This window comes from Artibeus jamaicensis, unplaced genomic scaffold (genome assembly GCF_021234435.1).
Source record: "Artibeus jamaicensis isolate MK-2021 breed Jamaican fruit bat unplaced genomic scaffold, CSHL_Jam_final scaffold_1019, whole genome shotgun sequence".
Classification (NCBI taxonomy): Eukaryota; Metazoa; Chordata; class Mammalia; order Chiroptera; family Phyllostomidae; genus Artibeus; species Artibeus jamaicensis.
The window spans coordinates 31,399,710-31,422,571 of record NW_026522025.1 but is presented as its reverse complement, the minus strand read 5'-3'; the positions used below and the strand labels follow the sequence as shown (position 1 = coordinate 31,422,571).

Here is a 22,862-nt window from a genome sequence, read left to right as displayed (position 1 = left end):
CATACGTGATAGCATAAGCAAAAACCCAAGTGCAGAAAGAGTTAACATGGTTTTAAAGGTGCAACTAAACAACTGAAATTTGTTAGTTTTAGGCTTCTTACTCTTGCCGCTTTTAGCAGTAATACCAAGCAATGTGCCTGGAGATAGGGGCGGTATGCAAGAGAGGTAAACACCTGCAGGCAATGTTCCGAAGCAAAAGATTTACATCTAAAAGAGGATGTTTAGGCCCTCTCTTTTTAAGACTAAAATGTAAAGAAGTTTATTTTTAAAAAGTAATATTTATTTTAATGAAAGTATAGTGTGTAATAGTACTTGAATGTTGTAATAAACACTGCCTGTTATTATATCTAGATCTATTCTAAAAATGATCCAACTTTTTCTCTATTTTCAGGGCATACCAGGGCCACATGGAAATCCTGGGTTACCTGGATTACCAGGTCCAAAGGTGAGTGATTACTAGAGAGTATTGCATGACTTTCCCGATACTAAAGGTCATTAACTTTTAAAGCCAATCTTGGGACCTTGAGGATCTCTGTTATCTCCAGGGCATGATGATTCTTCAATGGGGTTGTCTTGGCCTGGCAGAGGGCCAGGTGCCTCTGGAAGCCACCGAACTTGAATTTTTCTAGTTAGTGTGAAGTCTAGTTAGTGTGAAGCCTGCTTTGGTATTACCAAGTCTTTATTGTCAAAATACGATGGCAATGCAGGGAAACCTTTGAAATATACAGATTATGATTTGAGTAGTTTACCTTAAATCAAGGCCATTTTAATGTGTAAATAAATACTGAGGAAATAAAATATCATTTATTTTCGTGCTCTACCCTTCCCTAATATTTTCACTTGACAAAAATCTGAGAGGATAATGTTTATAGGATGATCAAGTTCTTTATGAAAACAACTAACCTAAAAGCCTCTCTATATATGTATATGAGTATATATAGGTATGTGGTAGTAATATCATAGATAATAGCATGATAGACAGTAGTATGAGCATAGAAAAAAGGGATTCCATACTAGGCTGGTTACCCTGAGAGGAGGTATGGGAATGGAGAAATAATTTATTTATATATATATATATATATATATATATATATATATATATATATATATATATAAAATATGTATATATATGAATTTTGTATGGATCTAAAGTAAATCCCATAAAATATATGGGATTAGATAAATATTAAAGCCTTAGTTGCTAGTAACTTTGGGAATTTTTTAGGATCATTAATAACCCCTCTACTTACTAATGATTACACTCAGAAGTAAACTTTAACCATATAGGATGGGGGGTAAGGACACAGGTTTGGAATCCAAGAGATCTGGGTTCAAGTCTTAGCTCTCTTGGTTTGTATGACTGGAAGCCAAAAAGTGAATCTTTAAGATTCACTTTTTAAGATTCACTTTCCTCTTCTGTAAAATGGAGGAAAATTATAGCACATCCTCATAAGACTGAAGAGAGGCAAGATCAATTAATGTGAGTAAAGCACTTAACATGGCACTAACACGTCATAAATATCATTAAGAATGGGAGGAAGGTGGGAAGGGCTGGCGGGTGGGCTGGGATGGGAGTAAAAGGCAGAAAACTGTACTTGAACAACAATTAAAATAAATAAAATAAAAAAGAAGTAACAAAAATAGTGTATCGCTAGGATAATTGAAATCTAAATTTCTTAAAGTTTCTCATCATTGCCAACAATGTCTTGAGTTCAATAAAGACATTTTTCTCAAAGAGAAAAAAAGATTTGTTTAACTCACGTTTGAATGTGTAACAGTGACAGGAAAGACAGATGACTTCTAAAGAAACCAGAAGCTGGCTTTTTAATGTGTGATTCCTTAGTCCTTCAAGCTTCATGTGGGGAAATTAGAGATATTTAAACCAGTCAAAAATTAAAATAGCAGTGAAGGCCCAGTTCATACTTATTAGGGCTGAAGTGCCGGGGGTCGGCGGACTGTTCTAACAGCTCTTCTCCACAACGGGAAGGAAGATGGGGGCAGGGGAGGCCATGTCCACATGGCTTATATTCTCCTCCCACTTTCCTTACTTCAGTAAGTAGTAGTATACAGTTGTGTACTGGAAAAAAACAAATAAGAATACAGAGAATAGGGTGAGGAGAGATGAAGATAAAGTAAAAAGCCTTTCATTTAATTGACTTCTTACAGTATGTATACATATTCAGGAGAAAGAATTTCAGAAAATAAAGAACTTTGTATCAAATAAAAATGACCACTGTCCTAAGATTTAAAACAACAGTGTTTTTTTCAGTATTGACGGGTATGAATATGTGTCATTGGCAAAATGATAGAAAAAATGAAAATTTGCATTTCAATATATTTTTCTTCAATATTGTGTTTAGTAGTAGTGTGAGCATGATTTTGACTATAACCGTTCACCAATAAAATATTTTTATGAACCCATATATGAGGAGTTTTTGAAAACCTACTTTTAATTTTAAAACATACTATTTAGACCTATTGGGGACTTCTCTTAGAAACCTGAATATTAGTCTTTAATTCATACTTGATTTAATAATTTGATAATTATGTCCAAAATAGTCCAAGGTGACCATGATTTGTTTTAACTGCACATAATTATGGAGAATATTAGATTTGTGACAGGTGTTAAAAATTACCACTCTGTTTAAAGGCATCAAATAAAGCTTGCAGTGTGTGGTTTTGTACAACCAATTTTCCTAGATATTTAACATGCATTTGAAATAATCAGGATTAATAGAACATTCAAGTTTTATACTTTATAATTCTTTTAAAATATTTATTCAAGTCAATGTAAAAAAAGCAGATTATATACTCTTGACAAGAAATTTTGATGTATAGCCCCAGGATTTATTTTCCTTCAGGGAATAAAGATTCCTTTTAAGTTAAGAGAATTTAGAATATAAAGACAATTCCAGTTATTTTTCTTTTTCTTGGCTATTGTTTAGCAAGAATGATATAGGTGGAATTATTGGCTTCTAAGAAAATTAAATAAGAAGTAATCTTGCCACTTGCATAAGAAGCCATCTCTCCATTTCTAAAACCTGAATCTACTGAAAGAGCAAATTAAGACAATGGCAAATATAAAAAAGGTTTAACTGAAATGGAAAATGCATGGAACCTTTATTATAGAACCTTTTTACAAACATATTAGGATTAATGTGCTTTGTAAAAATTGTTAGAGCCAAAAGGTACCTCATAAGTTAAATGATATGAAGCATATAAAGTACCTGGTATAATGCTTGTACATAGTTGATACTTAAGAAATTAATATTTCCCTTTTCATGGAGGAGCTATTTATTAAGGTACTAGACTAATTAGAAGTGCAACTTTTACTGAGAATACCACATTTATTATTTGTTAAATAAAATAAAAATTGTATGGCTCTTATGAATGAAAATACCTCAAAATGTGTAGAAATGTGTTCTATTTATAAGGCTATTTTAAACTTTATAAGTTTACCATGTCCCTCTAAAGTGATCTGGCTCAAACCCCAAACTACTTCCCTAGTGGTGGCCAGCAGCTGAAATTTAAGTTCAGTTCTTTTAGCCCCCCGTTGTTGCTTTCTGCTGATCTCTTTGGAATCTACCATGTATCAGGATCAGCCAAGAATTAGAGTCTATATCCAGGTTTTGGAGGAAACCATATTTTTTCCTTTTTTTCTAGGAACTTCTCCCTCAATTTAGTCATTCTGGTAGCCCCAAACTCTGTCCTCTGACACCATTAGCCAAAAGACTTTTGTTTTTCTCCTTGATTCTACCTACTCTGTGCAGTCTGGGGAGTTTCCATAGGGGAAAATCTGTGTAAATATGTACTATACCAAGTGTGGTTTCATTCTTTCAGGAGCTGAATACTCTCCAGTGTGTTCTGTTTCTGATTGCTCTCCTGTGTATTCATATAGTTACTTTATGTATTTTTGGTGACTTTATAATTGTTATTTGAAGGAGGATTAGTCCCATACATGCTACTCTGCCACTATCTGAACCAGAACTCCCAATAATTCTTTTTTGAACATCTTTAATTTGAGAGGACTATTTGACATCCAAGTGGAGATATGAAAAGGGTATATGGATCTGGAGATCATGGGAGATTTCATAACCAAAAATATGTATTTCAGAATCATCAGCATATATATGGAATTTAAAGCTATAGAACTGATGACATCACCTGTGGATGAATGTAGCTAGAGAAGTACCCAAGAACTGAGTCTTGAGGTACTCCAGAGTTTAGTATATTAGGAAAAAATAAGAGGATCTAGCAAAGGGGACTAAGAAAAAAATGACTGATGAGGTAGGATAGTAGAAGGGACAAAAGTCTGAGTAGAATAAGTCCAAGAGAGAATGGAAGGAGAGGCAATCTTCTAGATAAAATAGACAAATTTCTAGGAGTTTTGTTCTAAAGGGAATAATGTAATGATTAGAGAAGTGAGATGTGGGCTCAAGGAAGGTTTTTTCTTAATTAAAAAAATTTTTAATTAATTTATTTTGTAATATATTTTGTTGATTATGTAATTGCAGTTGTCCCCATTTTCCTCCTCCAGCCAGTACCCCCATTCCCTCCAGCAGTCCCCACTTAGTTCATGTCCATGGGTCATGCATGTACAGTCTTTGGCTTCTGTATTTCCTATACTATTCTTAACCTCCCCCCCTGTCTATTTTGTACCTGCCAATTATGCTTCTTATTCCCTGTACCTTTTCCCGTATGTCCTCTTGTCCCCTCCCAACTGGTAACCATCCCAATGATGTCTATATGATTTTGTTTTTCCTTTGCTTATTTGCTTAGCTTGCTTTTTAGATTCAATTATTGATAGTTGTGAATTTATTGCCATTTAATGTTCATAGTTTTGACTATCAGCTGATTTCTCAAAAGAAACCTTGCAGGCAAGAAAGAGCTGGAAAGAATAAATCAAAGTCATGAAAGGCAAGGACCTACATCCAAGTTTACTCTTCCAGAAAAGGTACCATTTAGAATGGAAGGGCAGATAAAGTGCTTCTCAGATAAGGTCAAGTTAAAAAAGTTCATTATCTCCAAGCCCTTATTATGTGAAATGTTAAAGGGACTTATCTAAGAAAAAGAGTAATATCAAAAACATGAATGATAAAATGACAACAAACTCACAACTATCAACGACTGAACTTAAAAAAAAAAACCCTAAGCAAATGACTAGACCAAGAACAGAATCACAGAAATGGAGATCACATGGACTGTTATCAGTGGGGGTAGAGGGGGAAAATAGGGGCAAAGGTACAGGGAATAAGAAGCATAAATGATCAGTACAAAATAGACAGGAGGAGGTTAAGAATAGTATGGGAAATAGAGAAGCCAAAAAACTGAAATGTATGACCCATGAGCATGAACTAAGGGGAGGGGGGTGATTGCTGGTGAGAGGGGAGGTACAGAGCAGAGGGGAATAAAGGGGAGAAAAAAATGGGACAACTGTAATAGCATAATGAATAAAATATAATTAAAATTAAATAAGTCCCTTTAACATTTCATATAATAATGACTTGGTATGATCTCACCTATAAGTGGAACCTAATCAACAAAACAAACAAGCGAGTGAAATATAACCAGAGACACTGAAATAAGGAACAAACTGACAGTAACCAGGGGGATGTGAGGGAGAACCATTATGGAGGAAAATAGAGGAAGGCTTGTCAAGGAATATAAAAAATTCATGGACAAAGCCAAAGGGGGTAGATCAAGTGTGAGGAGCAGGGATGGGTTGGGCAAGGGGGAATGGTGGGAGGAAGATGGAGACAACTATACTTGAACAACAATAAAAAAAGATAATGACTTGGTGATGACGAACTTCTTTATCTTTACCTAGTCTGGGAAACACTTTATCTGAACTTTATTCTATATGATAGCTCTGCTGGATAGAGTAACCTAGGTTGTAGGTCCTTGCTTTTCATCACTTTGAGTACTTCTTGCCAGTCTCTTCTAACCTGCAAAGTTTCTTTTGGGAATTCAACTGACAGTCTTATGGGAACTTCTTTGTAGGTAACCATCTGCTTTTCTCTTGCTGCTTTTAAAATTTTCTCCTGATCTTTGGCACTTTGATTTATGACGTGTCTTAGTATGGGTCTCTTTGTATCCATCTTGTTTGGGACTCCTTTTCCTTCCTGGGCTTATATGTCTATTTCCTTCACCAAATTAGGGAAGTTTTCTTTCATCATTTTTTCAAATATATTTTTAATTTCTTGCCCTTTCTTTTCTCCTTTCAGCACCCTTAAGATTTGAATGTTGTACATTTGGAATTGTCCCAGAGGCTCCTTCCCCTATTCTTGTTTTTTAAATTCTTATTCTTCTTGCTGTTCTGGTTGAATTTTTTCTTCCTTATGTTCCAAATCATTGAGTTGATTCCCAGCTTCATCCACTCTACTGTTCATTGCCTGTAAATTGTTCTTTATTTCACTTAGTGTAAAATTCATTTCTGCCTGGGTCTCCTTTATGCTGTTAAAGTACCCAACAAGTTCCTTGAGCATCCTGATAACCAGTGTTTTGAATTCTGCATCTGATAGATTGCTCATCTCTATTTTGTTTAGTTCTTTTTCTGGAGTTTTGTTCTGTTCTTTCATTTGGGCCATGTTTCTGTGTCTCCTCATTTTGGCTGCCTCCTTGTGTTTGTTTCCATGTTTTAGGTAGAGTTGCTTTGACTTCCTCTCTTAATAGTATGGCCCAGTGTAGAAAAGCACACCTGTAAGTTGGTTGGGGCAGAGCCTTAGGTAATTACCAGGGCAGGGCAACCTGTGTGAACAAGGTTGATGGAGTCTTAGACATAGTGCTGCAGCTCTGTGGCTCTGTGTGGGGGAGAGCTCATAAAAAGGATAATGGCCACTGCCTGGCCTCTAGAGTTTTTTTCTGGGAGGAAACTATCCTCTGGCATGTGCCCTGATGCTAGACACTTCAGCCTCTTCCTGTATACCGCTGGCGTCTTTTAAGTTGCTGCCCTAGATCTGAAGCCCAGAGGGAGTGAAACTGCTTAAGTTCTAAGTCCACTGTGGGCCCTTGAAGAGGACATGCCTGAGAGTCCTTCAGTTTCTTCTGCTGCCTGAACCCTCACTGCTTTTTACAGCCAGAAATTATGGGGACTTAACTTCCTGGTACTCGAACCCTGGGCTTTATAGTCTGGCATGGGGCTGGGATCCCTTGCTTCTGAGAAGTCCCTCCTGATTTTTATCTACCACATGTGGATGAGGGACCACCCATTCTGTGTCTCTGCCCCTCCTACCCATCTGAATGAATGTGACTTCTTTAATTCTTTGGCTGATGGACTTTGCAGTTATCTTTTTTAAGGGAAGAAATTATAGTGTGTTTGCTCAGTGATGGCAATTATTTGGAGAGAAGTAAAAATTAAAATAATGCAGGGAAGACAGTGTACCAATAATGCCCTGATAAGAGGGAATTGCGGGTTTGGTTATGAAGGCAGAGAATTGTGGAACAGATTTAAATGAAGTAGTAGATATGGTTGTGAGCTTGTGAAAGTTGAAAGCAAGAGCACCAACTGAATGTGAAGAGAGAGGAATAATGAAATACTCATGCATGAAAATAGGAAAGTGAATTGACTAAGATATTTATTGGATACACCAAAAAGCAAAAGAAACTAATCAACATAAGAAGTCACAAATTTAAAGTGAGATTTATCAGCATGATTGTTTTCTCTTAGGCACATTCAGCTGCTAGGAGATAGAGGCAGAATAGGTAGAGAGTTTAGACTTAAGAATTGCCAGGTAAGCTAACACAGGGAGAAAGAGGCAATGGTGTTGTTTATGTATATGAAAAGGTGATTATTATGTCAGACCCTGGAATTTAGTCTGGATAAAGACTGGAAGTGAGTCTATATGGGGAATGAGACACTGAAAATATGGTAGCATCACATATTAGCAGTTCCAGTGGGTCAAATAATTGTTAATGTTGTGGGGGCTTACAGAAAGGGAGCTAAAAAGATAAGAAGTATGATTAGAGTGTAATACTTAAAATTGAGATTATGGAGTTTGTGTAGTTATTAGCAAATGATAAGATAATAATATTCAAGCAGTGCTACCTCAAGATCATGTCATTTTTGTGTTTTCTTTATGGTACTCTCACAATTTAGCTCATCCATACTCTGAAATTTTTAGTGTCAAATTTTTTCATTGAAATTTTTCAGCTTCATCAATAACTCATCAAGAGTTGTATTGTCTGCTTTTCAAGATGGCAATAATTGTAAATTTATTTTAATGCTGTCTTTAGTCTTATTTTTAATACCAATTAATAACATCTTTATAATGAATAGAGAATTTGATCCTAAATCTTGCAAGCTAATGTAGTAGGTATTATTATTCCCATTTCATTGAAGAGTCATCTCAATTTCAGAAAGAATGAATGACCTCTTCAGTCTTTCCACTCCCAATCTCAGTGTTCTTTCCATTATATTGGGTAGACTCTAATCATATAAGTCTGTTCTAACATGTTAATGGGTCTAGTAACTTAGGGAGTTTTCCTTCCTAGACAGAAGACCCTCTGATGATCCAATAACAGTCTAAATGAATTATTCTGAAAATGAGGATTTTAGATTGTATAGCACATCAGTAGGGTAGGTGGAACTTTGGAGTCCTTTGAGTTACAAATTATAGGCAACTTTCTTTTACTCACACTCAGAAGGATACATAGCTTCTTTTTTTTTAAACAAAGGTCATGTAGTAGTAAGTAGAAGACAGTACTAAAGGTCAAAGTCATTTATGATTCATTTATAAACATTATATTTATTTCCAAGGAGGATTTGAAAAGCCAATCAAATGTGACCAAAAATGTGTCAGGAATCATAAAATTAATAGAAAATGAGGGGAAAAGTGAGAAGGCAATTTTGGAGTATTCTCTTTCAAGGCAGGAAAGTATGCCCTACTTCTCTGACGTTTCAGGTAAATTTGGCATGTTCGACAATCTCTGCTTCATGCATTGTGTACTAGGATAGACACACAGTTGACAAGGTTCAAAGCTGACTTTATGCTGACTTGCAGTTTTAGTGCTAGCATACAAGTTGATCAATTAACTCAAGTATATTTGGGTGGGAATGAAAGAGATTTGACTTATATCTCTATAAGTATCTTCTCCAGATGTATAAAGCTTATAAATAAAGAAACCTCTCTCTTTAAACAAAATTTTACTTGCTTAATAGCTTTTCTACTCTTCTAATTTTTAAAACAGAGGATGAATTATCAAATTAGTGGAAGATATTAAGAAAGCTGAATGATAATAAGAAAGTTGATAAATAATTTAAAATTCAGATAAAACCTAAAAATAAGAATTTTTAACATGAGAGTTATAAGTAAAAACATTTACTACAAAGGGTTTTATTACAGTCAGCTTTCTCAAGGACTATTATTTTTCAAGTTCTTTATAAATATTAGCTCAAATCAATTGCATAGGTGTTACAATAAAAGCTTAAAATATGTTAAAATCAATAAGTAAACTTTTTACTTACTAGAAATTGTGGTATGAGAAAGAAAACTGATCTGGTTTACCAATAATTTTCTAAGTAATCTTAACCAACTCAATTATACTTTCCAGATCTCATTGCTTCTTTACTTATAAAATTTGATTTACCAGATAAGCTCTTAATATCTCTTAAAAATTCTAAGTATATTATCTTTTTTCTTTGATGAGGAGGTTTTTAAAAAATTTTGAGGTATCACTAAAGCTACTTCTCCCACAATCTTGTAACCATCTAGTGGTTATGGCTATGAAGGGAAAAAGTCAGCCTGAAAAGCCACCTTTCCATTAAAAATTTTCTTCGTCTCTAGAACATAAAGCTTTTTCACTAGTGAAAGCTCATTTCTCATTTGTAAAATGAAAAGACTTACTGTTGAAATTGAAGGACCTTTCTTTTGGTCTTCCTGCCTTCCTCAATCAGTTTGAGTGCTAGGTGATTGTGGTGGGGAGGGTAGTGGGTGGAAGTGGAAGAGGGTAAAAGGGTGATAAATGGTAATGGCAAAAAATACAGTAAGAGAAAGAAAAGCATCCCTGAATATGTGAAAGAAGACATGGCTATTTCCCTATTTCCCATAGAGTTAAAATAGCATTTAGGACTCTCTAGGAATGGAAAATTATTTCTCATTAGTTGAGAAGGCACCCCTTTGTTTATAGCAATTCTTTTTACAATTACTAAGATATGGAAACAGCCTGAGTGCCCATCAATGGATAAAAAAGCTGTGGTACGTTTACACAATGGAGTACTATGTAGCAGTAAAAAAAGAAGAAATTCTTATATTTTGCAAGAGCATAGGTGGACCTGGAGAAAATTACTCTAAGTGAATTAAGTCAGTCAGTGAAGGAAAAATTTTACATGATCTCACTCATATGCGAAATCTAATGAACACGATAAACTAATGAACAAGACAGTAAAGATACGTAAAACAAACTGACAGCTGCTGGAAAGGATGGTGCGGGGATGGAATGAAAGATGGTAAAGGTATTAATCAAAGAACATGTATGCACAACCCATGGACACAGACAACAATGTGGAGGTTGGCTTGGGATGGGGGAAAGGGTGGGGCTGGGTGGAGGTGGGGAAAGGGAGAAAAGGTGAGAACTGTAACAGCAAAACAATAAAAGGGAAAAAGAAAAAGAAATGGAGTAGATCTATAAATATCTACACAGATAACTGTATGGTGGTTGTCACTGGAGATGGAGATCTTAGTGAAATTTTATGTTTCATTTTCTGTTTTTTGATATGATTGAAATGTATAGAATGAACTCATAGTACCCTTCTAGAATAAAACCACCAAACAAATTATATATATATATATATGGGGGGGGGAGCATCCCTGAATATGCGAAAGAAGACATGACTGTTTCCCTGTTTCCCATGGAGTTAAAATGGGTTCTTACTGGAGTGTTAGCTGGCTGGGCTTAACTCTCTATAACTGTGAACTGCCCTTGAGGAAAAGTCAGGTAAAACTCATCCCCATACAGACTGCTTCCAATTTTTGACTGCAATGAACAAAATAATTACTTTACTTTTCAGAGTCTTCAGGTAGTTTATTTTGGATTTTGTCTACAATTTATAGCTGAAATCACAAGGAGGAATGGACCATGAGATTTATATCACTACAGCAAAAACAAAACTCCTATGTATTACCTCTTTAACTTTTGACATATCTGTACTTTTATCTCCCTTTTAACTAGAGATTTCATATATATATTTATGCTTTTTTCTTAATGAAACTTCTAAGCTATGTTCTATTTTAGCAGTTGCTTTTAAAACCTAGGTTTACTTTATTTCTCAATTAAATCTTTGTTTTCTATTTCTTTAATTTCTGACCTTATATTTATTATTTCCCCTTCTACACTTTTTTCCTTAAATTGAAAAAAAATTAAAATGACAGGTTAGTTAATTTGAAGCCATACTTATGTTAAAATATAAGTATTTAAGGTATAAATTTCTCTCTTTTAAACAGTTTTATTGCAAAGAATTGCAAATATTTAATGTGTATAATTTCATGTTTGGGCATATGCAAACATTCATATCCTATCACCACAATCAAAGTAATAGTCATAACCACCACTCCCAGAGTTTTCTTGTGTCCCTCCCATCTCCCTTGCTTTCTGGTGGGGACACAAAAGAAAGAAAATTCCTCATGACCTTACCTATATATGGAGCCTAAAAAAGTTGAATTCATAGCAGTAGATGATATAAAGGTAGTTACCAGGTGGAGAGGTGGGAGAAATAGAGAATGTTGGTTGGTCAAAGGGTACAAAATTTCATTCATGTAGAATGAATAAGTTCTAGAGATCTAGTGTACAGCATGCTGACTGTGGTTAATACTACTGTATTGCACATTGGAAATTAGCTGAGAGAGTAGACCTGAGGTACTGTTATCACACATGCAAGTAAACATTTGAGGAATTGGATATGTTAATTAGCTTGACTATAGTAATCATTTCACTATGTATGTGCCTATAAGAGCATCGTGCTATATACCTTAACAGTTTTTATTAAAAAATAATTCAGAAGAAATAAATCAGAATTTGAATTATAAATAATCTCAATTATAGCCTCTTGTATTAGGAGATATGAAATAGTTGAAAAAGGAGGTACTCTGGTGGTAATTTTAAGGTTAATATTGTACCAAAAAACCTTGGTTGAAATCTAATGTCATATTTCTTTTGAAACACAAATGATAAAGATTACCAGAGCATGAAGAGTACCAGTTTTTTGCTATTAGAGGTATTTTCTGGTTTATTTCTTTTATTATGAAAGCAATATATGTACACTGCAAGATTCTAGAAAATATTTAAGCTTGAAATGATAACCTAAAAAGTTCATGAATTATATAAGCAGCTTTCTTTTACTGAAAGTAACTAGTTTTCCAGTGCTAAAATGAGAATATAGCTCAATATGTCACAAAAATAGGCTAATAGAGCCTTTATGTGCATCCCTTGTATAAAGATGTTTCAATAGTGATATAACTTTACTAGGCTAAAAAAATTCAGCTATGTCTTGGTACTTTCTAGGAATCTTTTCAACATTTAAACAAAAGGCTATGGAAATATACATTATAAAGTAAATAATCCATGTTCATCTCACTTTAATATATAGTTTAATACCCTATGATGTTTATCATTTCTGCTGATGTATATGACTGAAGTATGATACAATATATGTAATTTATGCTTCATTAAGTGTTTTATAACTGTTTTCTCTAGGGCCCAAAAGGAGATCCAGGATTTTCCCCAGGTCAAGCTATTTCTGGACAAAAGGTAATTATTTGTTTATGAAATAAAATCATGGTGATATATTTCAAGCATTTAAAAATCATCTTTTTGGAGACTTTGTTATCAGAGAATATAGAAAACTATTGGATTTTAAGGAAGGAAGAACTATTTGAAGAATTAAGTACATGCTTCTTTAGCTACTCATAAATTTAAATCTCACCATTAATTTTTTGACTGTCTGACATGGCCTGCCATTGTGCCACCTGCCAATTAAGGATGAGTAGGGTGAAAAAGAGAGCGAGATATGAGTCCAATCTCAACATTTGTGCTTTTTATATGCATGCACATAATAACTCAAAAATACCCAGTTCCATCTCATACCTTTTTAAGGAGAGTTCTACATACTTTAAGTTCCACAGTAATTGTGAAAGAAACAATCATAATTATCTTGTTTTCCAGCTGAGAAAACAATTTACAGAATAAATGATCCATCACATGGATAGTAAATACAGAATTAATGATATGTCTGAGTTTTCTGACTTTTAGTCAAGTATGCTTTTCATTTTATCATAATGCTCTCAAACACACACACACACACACACACACACACACACACTCTCTCTCTCTTTCAGGTTAAAACAAAAAGCTAATGTTTTGAAGATAGCAACAAATTTTTATTAGGAGGAGTTTACTATCTTCCAGTGAGGCTGAATACAAATGAAATCTTTAGAAATGAATATGGAAGCTTTATTTAGACAAGCACTTGATGAATGTGATATAATTATAGGATGTTTTTGTTTGTGTGGTGTGTGTTCACAAACTTTTAAAATCCCTACATACTTGTGGTGGTTCCTGGGTTGAAAGCTGATCTTTTAACTGGCTTATAAAAACTCATTTAAACTTGTCGTATTTATAGGTGTATAATGTGCACTTTTTGTCCAAATTTCTTAGGGAAAAATAAGGATGCACATTATCCATGGGTTGTACTAGTTCCACGTATAATGAGAGGAATTATACATGGGAATCAGCACTAAAGTGTGCGTGTGCATTATACATAGCAAAATACAGTAAAACGAAGTCATCATATTAATGGACTTAATAGATATTTTACTGAGAATAAAAAATAATTTTAAATTATTTAAATTTAAATAATTTCTCATCTCAAACTTCTAACTTCTAGTATTTGGAGAAAATAAATGTCTACTGTTTACACTATCCAAAGTGATAATATGTTATGTCAGCCCAAATTAACTACTACAGCTCCTCAGGACACATTTAAGTGCCCCCAGTGGCACTGCTGAAATGGCACCTGAATTAAATTGCATCATGGTTCAGTAGAATCGAAAGGATGAATCACTATGGCAAAAGTCCTCCTTTATAAAATACTATGAATACAAATGAAGCTACAAGAACTGACATGGAGGACCCATGATACATACTTTGAGATGACAAAATGCAGAGAAACATATAGCATAGCTTAATTCCATCTTTTTTCTTTCTGTGTATAAATAATGCTATCAAATATGATGATGTGTAAAGTTTGGAGAAGATCTTAAACACAGTTGAGCTGACTGCTGCACAAGATACCTGAGACACATTGTTAAAGCAATTAAAAAACATCGACGTGCAAAAAAATTCTTAAAGAATTTTTTTTGGAAATTGAGTTCACTGAATCTAAATAATTTAGATCACTGAATAATTTAGTTCACTGAATTGAGTTCACTGAATCTAAATAATTTAGAAAGGGAAGGGAATTTTTTTCCTTAATTATTACAAGGAAAAAAGTCCACAATCTGAGAAATATAGATGCCATCTCTAAAAATATCTAAATAGATAGAGTAAAAAACAGAAAACTATACTTGAACAATAATTAAATAAATTTTTAAAAATATAAATATAGGACATTTAATTTCTTATTGAAAATTGGGATGGGAGTAAAAGACAAAACTGTATTTGAACACTTAAATAAAAATTTTTTAAAAAGAAAATTTAGAAATTAGAGTTCCACGTTGTTGTGGTAACTGCTTTAAATAAACTCCCCAACTTAACCATTCAGATTTATATTAAATGCTTGGCTTATCTTTCCTTGTGGTTTCTCTGTAAAAAATATAGGGTAGCTCAGAATGTGTATCGTATTTGTGTAAAATATAGAGTGATTCAGCCTGGGAGTTGAGGCTTGGAGGTATATCAGTCTTTTTTTTTTTTTTTAACTTTTTGAGCTTCTTCTATACTTATTGTGGTTAGTACAGAGGAGAAATGTAGTGAGATATAGGATTTAATATCAAGTTGCCATTGAGCTTTAAGTGAAATCCAGCTTTTAAAGCTGAGTTATATTTCTAAAATAGTAAAATTTAAAAATAATTTCTTAGAAATTATATTTATATTAAATTGGGTTCAAGTCAGGATATAAGTTATATACATACAATATGAGTACAAATAAAATACAAACATTAAATTGATGGGAGTACAGGAGGATTGGGAAACAATTGAATTCTGTTCTTAACCATTTAGCCACTCTTACAATAAATATATGGTCAGTGATGAGACACTAAAAGCAATGCAGGGATTAGTCCTTCAGCATGTAATATCCACTAAGTTACATCCTCGTAGTGTGTACATAAATGTGTAAGTCCTCCTGGGATCTCAGTGGCAGGATCCTCTCCTGGGATCCTCCCGGGATCTTTTAAATAATGGTATTTTTTTCCTTCCCATAAAAGAAGTGAGATACTATTCTCATTTTTCAGACGAAAACTTTGAAGGGAATCAAGTAATCCACCCATGATTAGAGGCAGTGAACAGAAATGATCTCTTATTTCCTATTGCCGTTTTCTTTTTCCTCTATCCGAGTAATAAATGGAAACAAAATAAATCTGTATAAACCGTCATCCCATGCAAATGGATGACATCTAAAACATTGGGAAGATACATTAAAATGAATATTAGAGCAAGTGGAAAAGAGCTCCATAATAATCAGAAAAACCCTTTTTGACTGTTTAATATGATGAAATATTAAAGTAGATAATGCACTAAAAATTAAATGGAGCATAAACAGCCACTAAGGAATTGATTTAGGATTACTACCTAAGTGCTCTTTTTTCTTTCAAATATCACTTTTTTTCCACACACAAAAAAATTGTTGCAGCAGAAAAAGGGAAAAGAAGGGAAGTAAAGAAAAAGTGCACCTAGAATAAAGAAGTTTAAGATTACCCATTCCTTTTTGACATTTTCCCCCATCAATTTACAGTCTTTTCTGTCCCCTCACTTCTACCCACCACGGACACTCCTCACCTGACACTTTCTGCTTCCTACCCCACGGGCTCGCAGCCCTCATCAAACCTGGCGAGGGGGCGCTGTGGAGGGGGCCTAATTGGTGACCGTTGGTTGTGGGGCCAAACACAAGGTCCTCCTGAGAATTTCTCATCAGTGATGTCCTGGGGGTTCATTTGCACAGCAGAAGGTGCGATGGAGCCCCCAGAAGTGGAAGGGCCCATTTCCTGGTCCGCTATGTGAACCCAGCCGTGCTCCCCCAGCCCTGCCTCCAGGTTCCAAGGATGTACGTGGGCTCGTGCCGTGGGTCCTTCACCCTAGAGAGCAGGCCAGAATCCTCCACAGTTCCCACACAAAGTGCTTGTGGAATTTTAAAGTAACCTTTAGTTTTCTTAAACATGGTAAACCTTGGAGCTGTGGGAACTTTGGGGGTAAGGTCATTAATTAGAAAAAAGAGCATGGGAGAAAAAGGCACAGGACTATGGGTGGTGAAGCACAGTCCCCCGCCTCGGCCTTGGAAGAGCAAGGGAAGCCTGGGAGCTTCAGAAAAGGTCTCAAAAATAAGGTGGAAGTTGAGCCAGACTGTGAAGATGAGAAATGAATGCAGTAAGATCTTGACGCCTGAGATGAAATCCTGCAACACAGAAATTATAATGTTCAACCCTCTTTCATAACATTAAACCCCTGTGTTTTGTTCCTAGGGTGATCAAGGCCTGTCCGGATTAATGGGCCCACCTGGTGTGCGAGGTGATAAGGTAAGATGTAGTTTTACTTGGACATAATTTTCTCATAATTTGGTGTCATGAACCTAGGAGCTCTTCAATTCCTAAAAATCTCATTTAGAAGTTGAGCCTAAAACCAATGTTTTAAATTTCTTTTCTCAGCAATACAAATTAAGATTTGTGATAATCCAGAAAATAGTGCCCACAAAAACCAGGGATTTATGAAAAGGAAAAGAAAATGCTTCTGTTAATGATGAGAAAATCACTGATAGAATATTAAAGCTCTTAAAATTATTATTAATATGTTAGGAAAATAACCTACTTCTGAAACTTCGAAGTCACTTTTTAAGTTTTACATCTCCAAGGTAAGTTACACTCAGTTATAAGTAATACACTTGGCTTTTTTTTTTAAGGGGATTCTTATTAGGAAATAATAATCTCTGTCATTATATAATAAATAATATATGATATATATAATATATATATGAGGCCTTGTGGGAAGGGTAGAAGTGAGGATTGGGGATAGCTACTAAAAACAGTAGTCATATGCATAGAACTCAGCTTTCTCTGAGGTAAAAAAGAGTATTAACACAGCTGCAATAATTATTTCATAAAATATGTTGTATAGTTTCCTGGATTACCACAAGTGTAAATTTTCCTCTATATATTCAGCTTTTCTTTTTTACCCCACACATTGAGTTGTTGAATTTCTACAGGGGATAAAAGAGACACAAAATTTCTTTCTAAGGTATTAAGAACCCAAAATATCGGTGATATTTGATGTGATGTGGATGTCTAAATATGCATAATAATTAGCTATGTTGGTGCTTTAGTGTGTCGTATTTCTTTTCTCTTGGGAGATGTAGGTTAGAGGTGGTTACTGGTTCAAATTCCATCTGCTATTTCCTGGTTTCCATAACCTCGGGTAGGTTGCCTAACCTCTCTAAGCTTTAGTCATCTCATCTTTAAAATGTAAAGATGATACTATCCACCTCATAGGGAGTTATTGAGAACATGGAATGAGATTATCCATGCCACTATAATGTCAGACAAATAGCAAGCCCTTAATAAATGTTAACCATCAGCTATTTATCTGGTTTTGGAAAGGATCTTGACCTTGTTTGCTTTCCTTTGTAACACTTGCTAAAGGGCTGAATTGTGAAATGATGAAAAAGGTTGTGACCTCATGGAGTATTTATTTTTCCTCCCATGACCACACCACACCATTATTCTTATGGTCTTCAGACTAGTGTTCATCCTAGACAGTACTCTGAATCTGATAACTTGAGGTTGTTGGTTGCCCCCACAGAGACATGAAACTGCAGAGTGATCATTTCTAACATAATTGGTCATAGTATTCAGTCATGAATTTGTTTGATTAATGCTACGTAGCATACCTCTGACCACTAAGTATACCTCTGAGAAAACTACTGATGAAGGACATCAAGCAAAGAAAATCTAATAATACAGAAATTATCTTGATTATTTATTTGATATTAAATATATAGTTTTTTCATTCTAAAGAATAACTGCATATGAGAGAAAAACAAACTAATCATTATTTTCTGAGGTCAGATGACACTGTGGCTCATGAAATCCAGAAAGAAAAATACTGAATAAAAATTTATTGTTTATTGTGTAGAAGAGGATACGGAGAAATATTATTTATAGAGAATTTTAAAAGACTTACTTTAACCATTAGAGCAGATGATTGTTTAAACTTTGAAATTGCACTTACTTAAAGCAGAATATATTAGCTTCCCGGGCCCTCTGGACATATTATATGGATCTCAGCCCATCGATACTTTTAAAATAAAGGTTCTGGCACAAATAGTGCCCCTCTTTTATTATAAGATAATAAGCATGTAATTCTGTAACATAACAATATCACACTCAAGCACACCATGTGACATTTTAGGTGAAATGTTTAAATTAAAACTATAAATTATTACACCCATATTATTACCCTACCAACCACACTCAAGCAGGCCTTACTTCTGCTGGACCCTGTATTAAGAAGCATATATTCTTTTTAGTCTGTGTAAATCTAGTCAAATGAAAGAACAGCATTGATTTAAACAAATTGCAGAATAGACTGTGTGTGTTTCATAGACTCCTTTTTCTGCTATATAACTTTTTAAAATATTTTTTAAGATTCTATTTATTTTTTAGAGAGAGTAAGGGAGAGGGAAAGAGAGGGAGAGAAACATCAATGTGTGGTTGCCACTCACATGCCCTGCACTGGGGACCTAGCTGGCACCCAGACATGTGCCCTGGGCTGCGAATCAAACTGGCGACTCTGTTCCCAGGCCAGTACTCAACCACTGAGTCACACCAGCCAGGGCTGACTTTACAAACTTTTAAAATCTGGCTTTTAGCCCTGGCTGTGTGGTTCTGTTGGTTGGAGTGTCATCCCTTACACAAAAAGGTTATTCCTGGTCAGGTCACATACCTGGGTTGACTCACCCAGTCAGGGCGAGTATGGGAGGTAACCGATCAATGTGTCTCTTTCTGGACCCCACCCCGCTCCTTCTTTACTGTCTAAAAATCAATGAACATATCCTTGGGTACGGATTTAAAAAATAATAACAATAAAATAAAATCTGGATTTTATTGTAAACTAATAGAAATAAATCCTATACGAATTAGGGATCTGCTGTGTTATCAGTTATAAGCTATAGCTGAATTTTCTCTAGGAAAGATTTAATTTGAAGTATTTAGAAACTAAATTACTTTCTGGTAAGTGAAACATCCATGTTTTACTATGATTTGACAGTTGTTCAGAACAGTGTTGAAATATTTGAGATGATTTTGTAATTTTTTCGAGAATGTTTTTCCCTCTTTCAGAGTATGTATAATGGAAACTATACACAGATTTTTTTTAAAGTTTTGCTAGCAAAAGAACATAAGGACTCAATCTAAACTTGAACTAATTTTCCATAGAGCAGGCTTGGAACAAGTTTTCAGCACACTGTCTGTGTGCAATATCTTACTTTAACACAAATATACAATAGAAATACATTCAAAATGAACTTGATAAACTGTTTCTGTGCTCTGTATGAAATGGGAAAAGATGAGATTGATCATTGACTAGAATGTGTAGGTAAGTTATGAGCTGTTTTATGGAGTTTACTAATTTTGGTTTATGTTCAAACTATCTAGGCCACTCTCAGTTGCTTTCTTTGAATAGGATCCATGCTAAGACAACCTAGAATAATGGCTCATATTACCTGTAACCTAGGGGCTTCTATTCCTTCATTCCAGTTCTAACTCTGAAATGGTAGATGAATTCTATAGTCAAGACAAGAACTTAACTTATTCATGTTGTAAGTGAGCTATCTCAGATAAGCCCAATGAAATTAAGAGAATCACTTGGGGTCACTCAGTTATGGAAGAATTGAGAGATAAAACTTACTGACATGGAATGCACTGTGCTTTTAAGTATCCCGTTCATATTATAAGAGATGAATAAATTACTTGGGTTTTAATTAGTGTAGAGTTTATTACACATTTTTATTTATTAAACTATTTTATGAATTATCACAACTAGTACCACTATGACTAATGGTAGCTCTCTTATTGTGTGCAAGGTTCCTGTCTCTGCTGAGCCCCATTTCTTTTCAACTAAAAACAGCTCTTTGAGGTTAGTACTCTGTCAATATGTCATAAATAAGCTGAAGTGTAAAAGAGTTAAATAACTCACCCGGGCCGTGCAGTTGTTAATTGTAGAGTTAGACTCAGACCAAGCTTGTTTGACACATCAGTGTGCTCTTAATAGCTTTGCATACTGCCCATTAATTAATTGATTGATTAGTTCTTTAAGCCAATATTTCTTAGATGCGTAATTCAGTATTCTGACCATGTCAAGTATGTATGCAAGAAGTAAAATTCTGTTTTTCAGGAAGGCTAAGGAAGCGAATATGGCTTTGGATGACAGAGAATAATGACTTCATTATTCCTTTTCTTAGGGAGATTCTGGACGTACTGAGATTTCTCTAATATAAGCCATGTCAAGTAATCTTTAAAATGGCTGCAAGAAAGTTATGTAGAGAATACTGACAACTCTTCAAAACTGTTGAGATAAATAAACAGAAGATTAATATAAAATGTTTTGAAAACTAGAATTAATATTGAGTCAGAAACGACAAAGCAGGCAAATCAGCAGCAATATTTTCTTTCACTCCAGTATAGTTTTTCAGTTTGCTTTTTTTCTTTCCCTCTTTTTATCTCTCTCCCCTTGATTATTTTTAAAAATTATTATTAACATCTTTAACAACCAATGTGCTTCTCCAGATTGACTTGTTACATTGCCTCAATTTAGCTACCTCCATATAACTCATTTTCCTAGGAACTAGAGTATGTTTCACTTCCCACTAAATGTCTAAATTCATGCCAAAAAGCAGATAAGTTTGGTCCAGGGTGCATGTTGACTTGGATGGAAGACTGGAGTCATAATTCTGAGCTTGGACTCCAGATGGATTTTTAAATTGGTTTTTAATACAGCTAATCAGTTCCTATATTGATATTGGAAGTCTACTATTTAAAATTGTAAGAACATTAACAGTGATTTCAGTTGAAGCATTTTTTTTAAGATCAGAAGGATCAGCCAGATGGGCGAAGTTAAGTACATGTTAGCATGAAGTTATAACTCAGAGCAACTGTGAAATAATGCACACATGTTAAAACAGATTTTTATGAATAATGTACAGCAGTATTATTCTGAATATAAAAAATATAACTAATAGTTTTAGTAATAATTATAAGTCAGTGTGAATTCTTATTTCATTCTGGAGGAACTATTTCAATTGCTTTAGAAAATATCTCCATTAATATCTCTATAAAGCTTAAAAAGAAAAAAATCCCTGAAAGCATCAAGTGGAATCACTGTGCTTTATCAGTCACTCAAAAACTAGGCAGCTTTTCATAATGTATTTAAAACAAGGACAGTAAGAAGGAGCAACAACAATAAAACTCAGGACTGGAATAAAATCAGCGGTGGATAGAGAAATAAGAATTCTATTTTTTGTAGTAAATTCATCTTTTCACTTTTCCATTATTCCTGTAAAAATCTGCAGAGCTATGTTTTAGTTTGGCTGGTTCCAAGTCCCAGGGTAGTACTGAAAGTTCACTACAAATGCTGCAGCTTAAGGGCTGTGCTGTCACTGCTGTCACCACCGTCACCACCTTCCTGCTCCGCAAGCTGTCATTCCCACTAATGGTAGGGGAAGCTGAGAACAAGGCAGCACAGTACCAAACGCCCCCACGGGCCAGCCAGTGGTTGCCAGAGTGGTGTAATTTGTGGGACTTTGAAAACTTCCCTGTGTCCAAAGACATTTCCCTCAGCCTGGCTCTTATGATTGACATTTCTAACATTAACAATAAGTGCATTTGGCTAAAAGTATTTTAGTTTCCAGAAAGTTCTTTAAAAAATTTCCATGTCCTCAGAAAATGCTGTCATCTGTCAGGTAGCACCATTTTGAGAAGTAGTTTATTATGCTGTTTTTCCTCCTTGAGACCTAGTTGAGAAGGACTAAAGATGTTGGTGGGACCACAGTAAAAATGGAGCACTAATTCAAGCAGGTTAGTGGGTCAGTATGGGAGGAGTTGGAGACCCAGGTGGGCAGCAGTGTGTTCTGTGCATGAGGGAAGTTTGTTCCTGGACAAGGGGAGGTGTGTGGAATAGAGAGGTTTGTACAGCATTCCTTCCATGAATCTCAAGCTCTGCAGTTATCTGGGATCCTTCGTCTGTCAAATCAAAACAAAACAAAACTGCTTACCCTTAGGCATTAAGAAATTCATTACCCCAAGAAGTGCTTACATGACCATGGTTGTTAGTTCTGTCTAGTTCTGAATTCTTGCTTTAGGGCTTCTTTTTGGTCAGCCCTGGCCATCTTATCACTATTCTCAGTTTTGCTGTAACTTTCTCTGCTTATTTTGGTCAAAACATGGTTACAGGCCTTTCTCTGCACTCCTCAAAGCATTGCTGAGATGAGTCCTGCTGTGTTTGACAAATTTAATAGAAATTTGGGATTACTTAATCTGTAATGTCACTGCATTACAGAAAAAGAAAATGTAATATTGGCTTTCAGACAGCAGCACAATAGGAGTCCTTAAGAGCAAAGACTATATTTTATTCCTTGTGGTGTCTCAGCCCAGTGTCCGGCACATGACATGCAC

At 34.9% G+C, this 22,862-nt stretch overlaps 1 protein-coding gene across 1 annotated transcript in view; it reads left to right on the top strand.

The window, feature by feature from the left end:
- Positions 1–22,862, top strand: part of COL24A1 (collagen type XXIV alpha 1 chain) — a 346,701-nt gene that overhangs the window by 42,237 nt on the left and 281,602 nt on the right. The window contains exons 5-7 of the mRNA XM_053655519.1: positions 392–445; positions 12,688–12,741; positions 16,665–16,718. Coding sequence (XP_053511494.1) covers positions 392–445; positions 12,688–12,741; positions 16,665–16,718 — 162 coding nt within the window. The remainder of the gene's footprint in view (positions 1–391; positions 446–12,687; positions 12,742–16,664; positions 16,719–22,862) is intronic.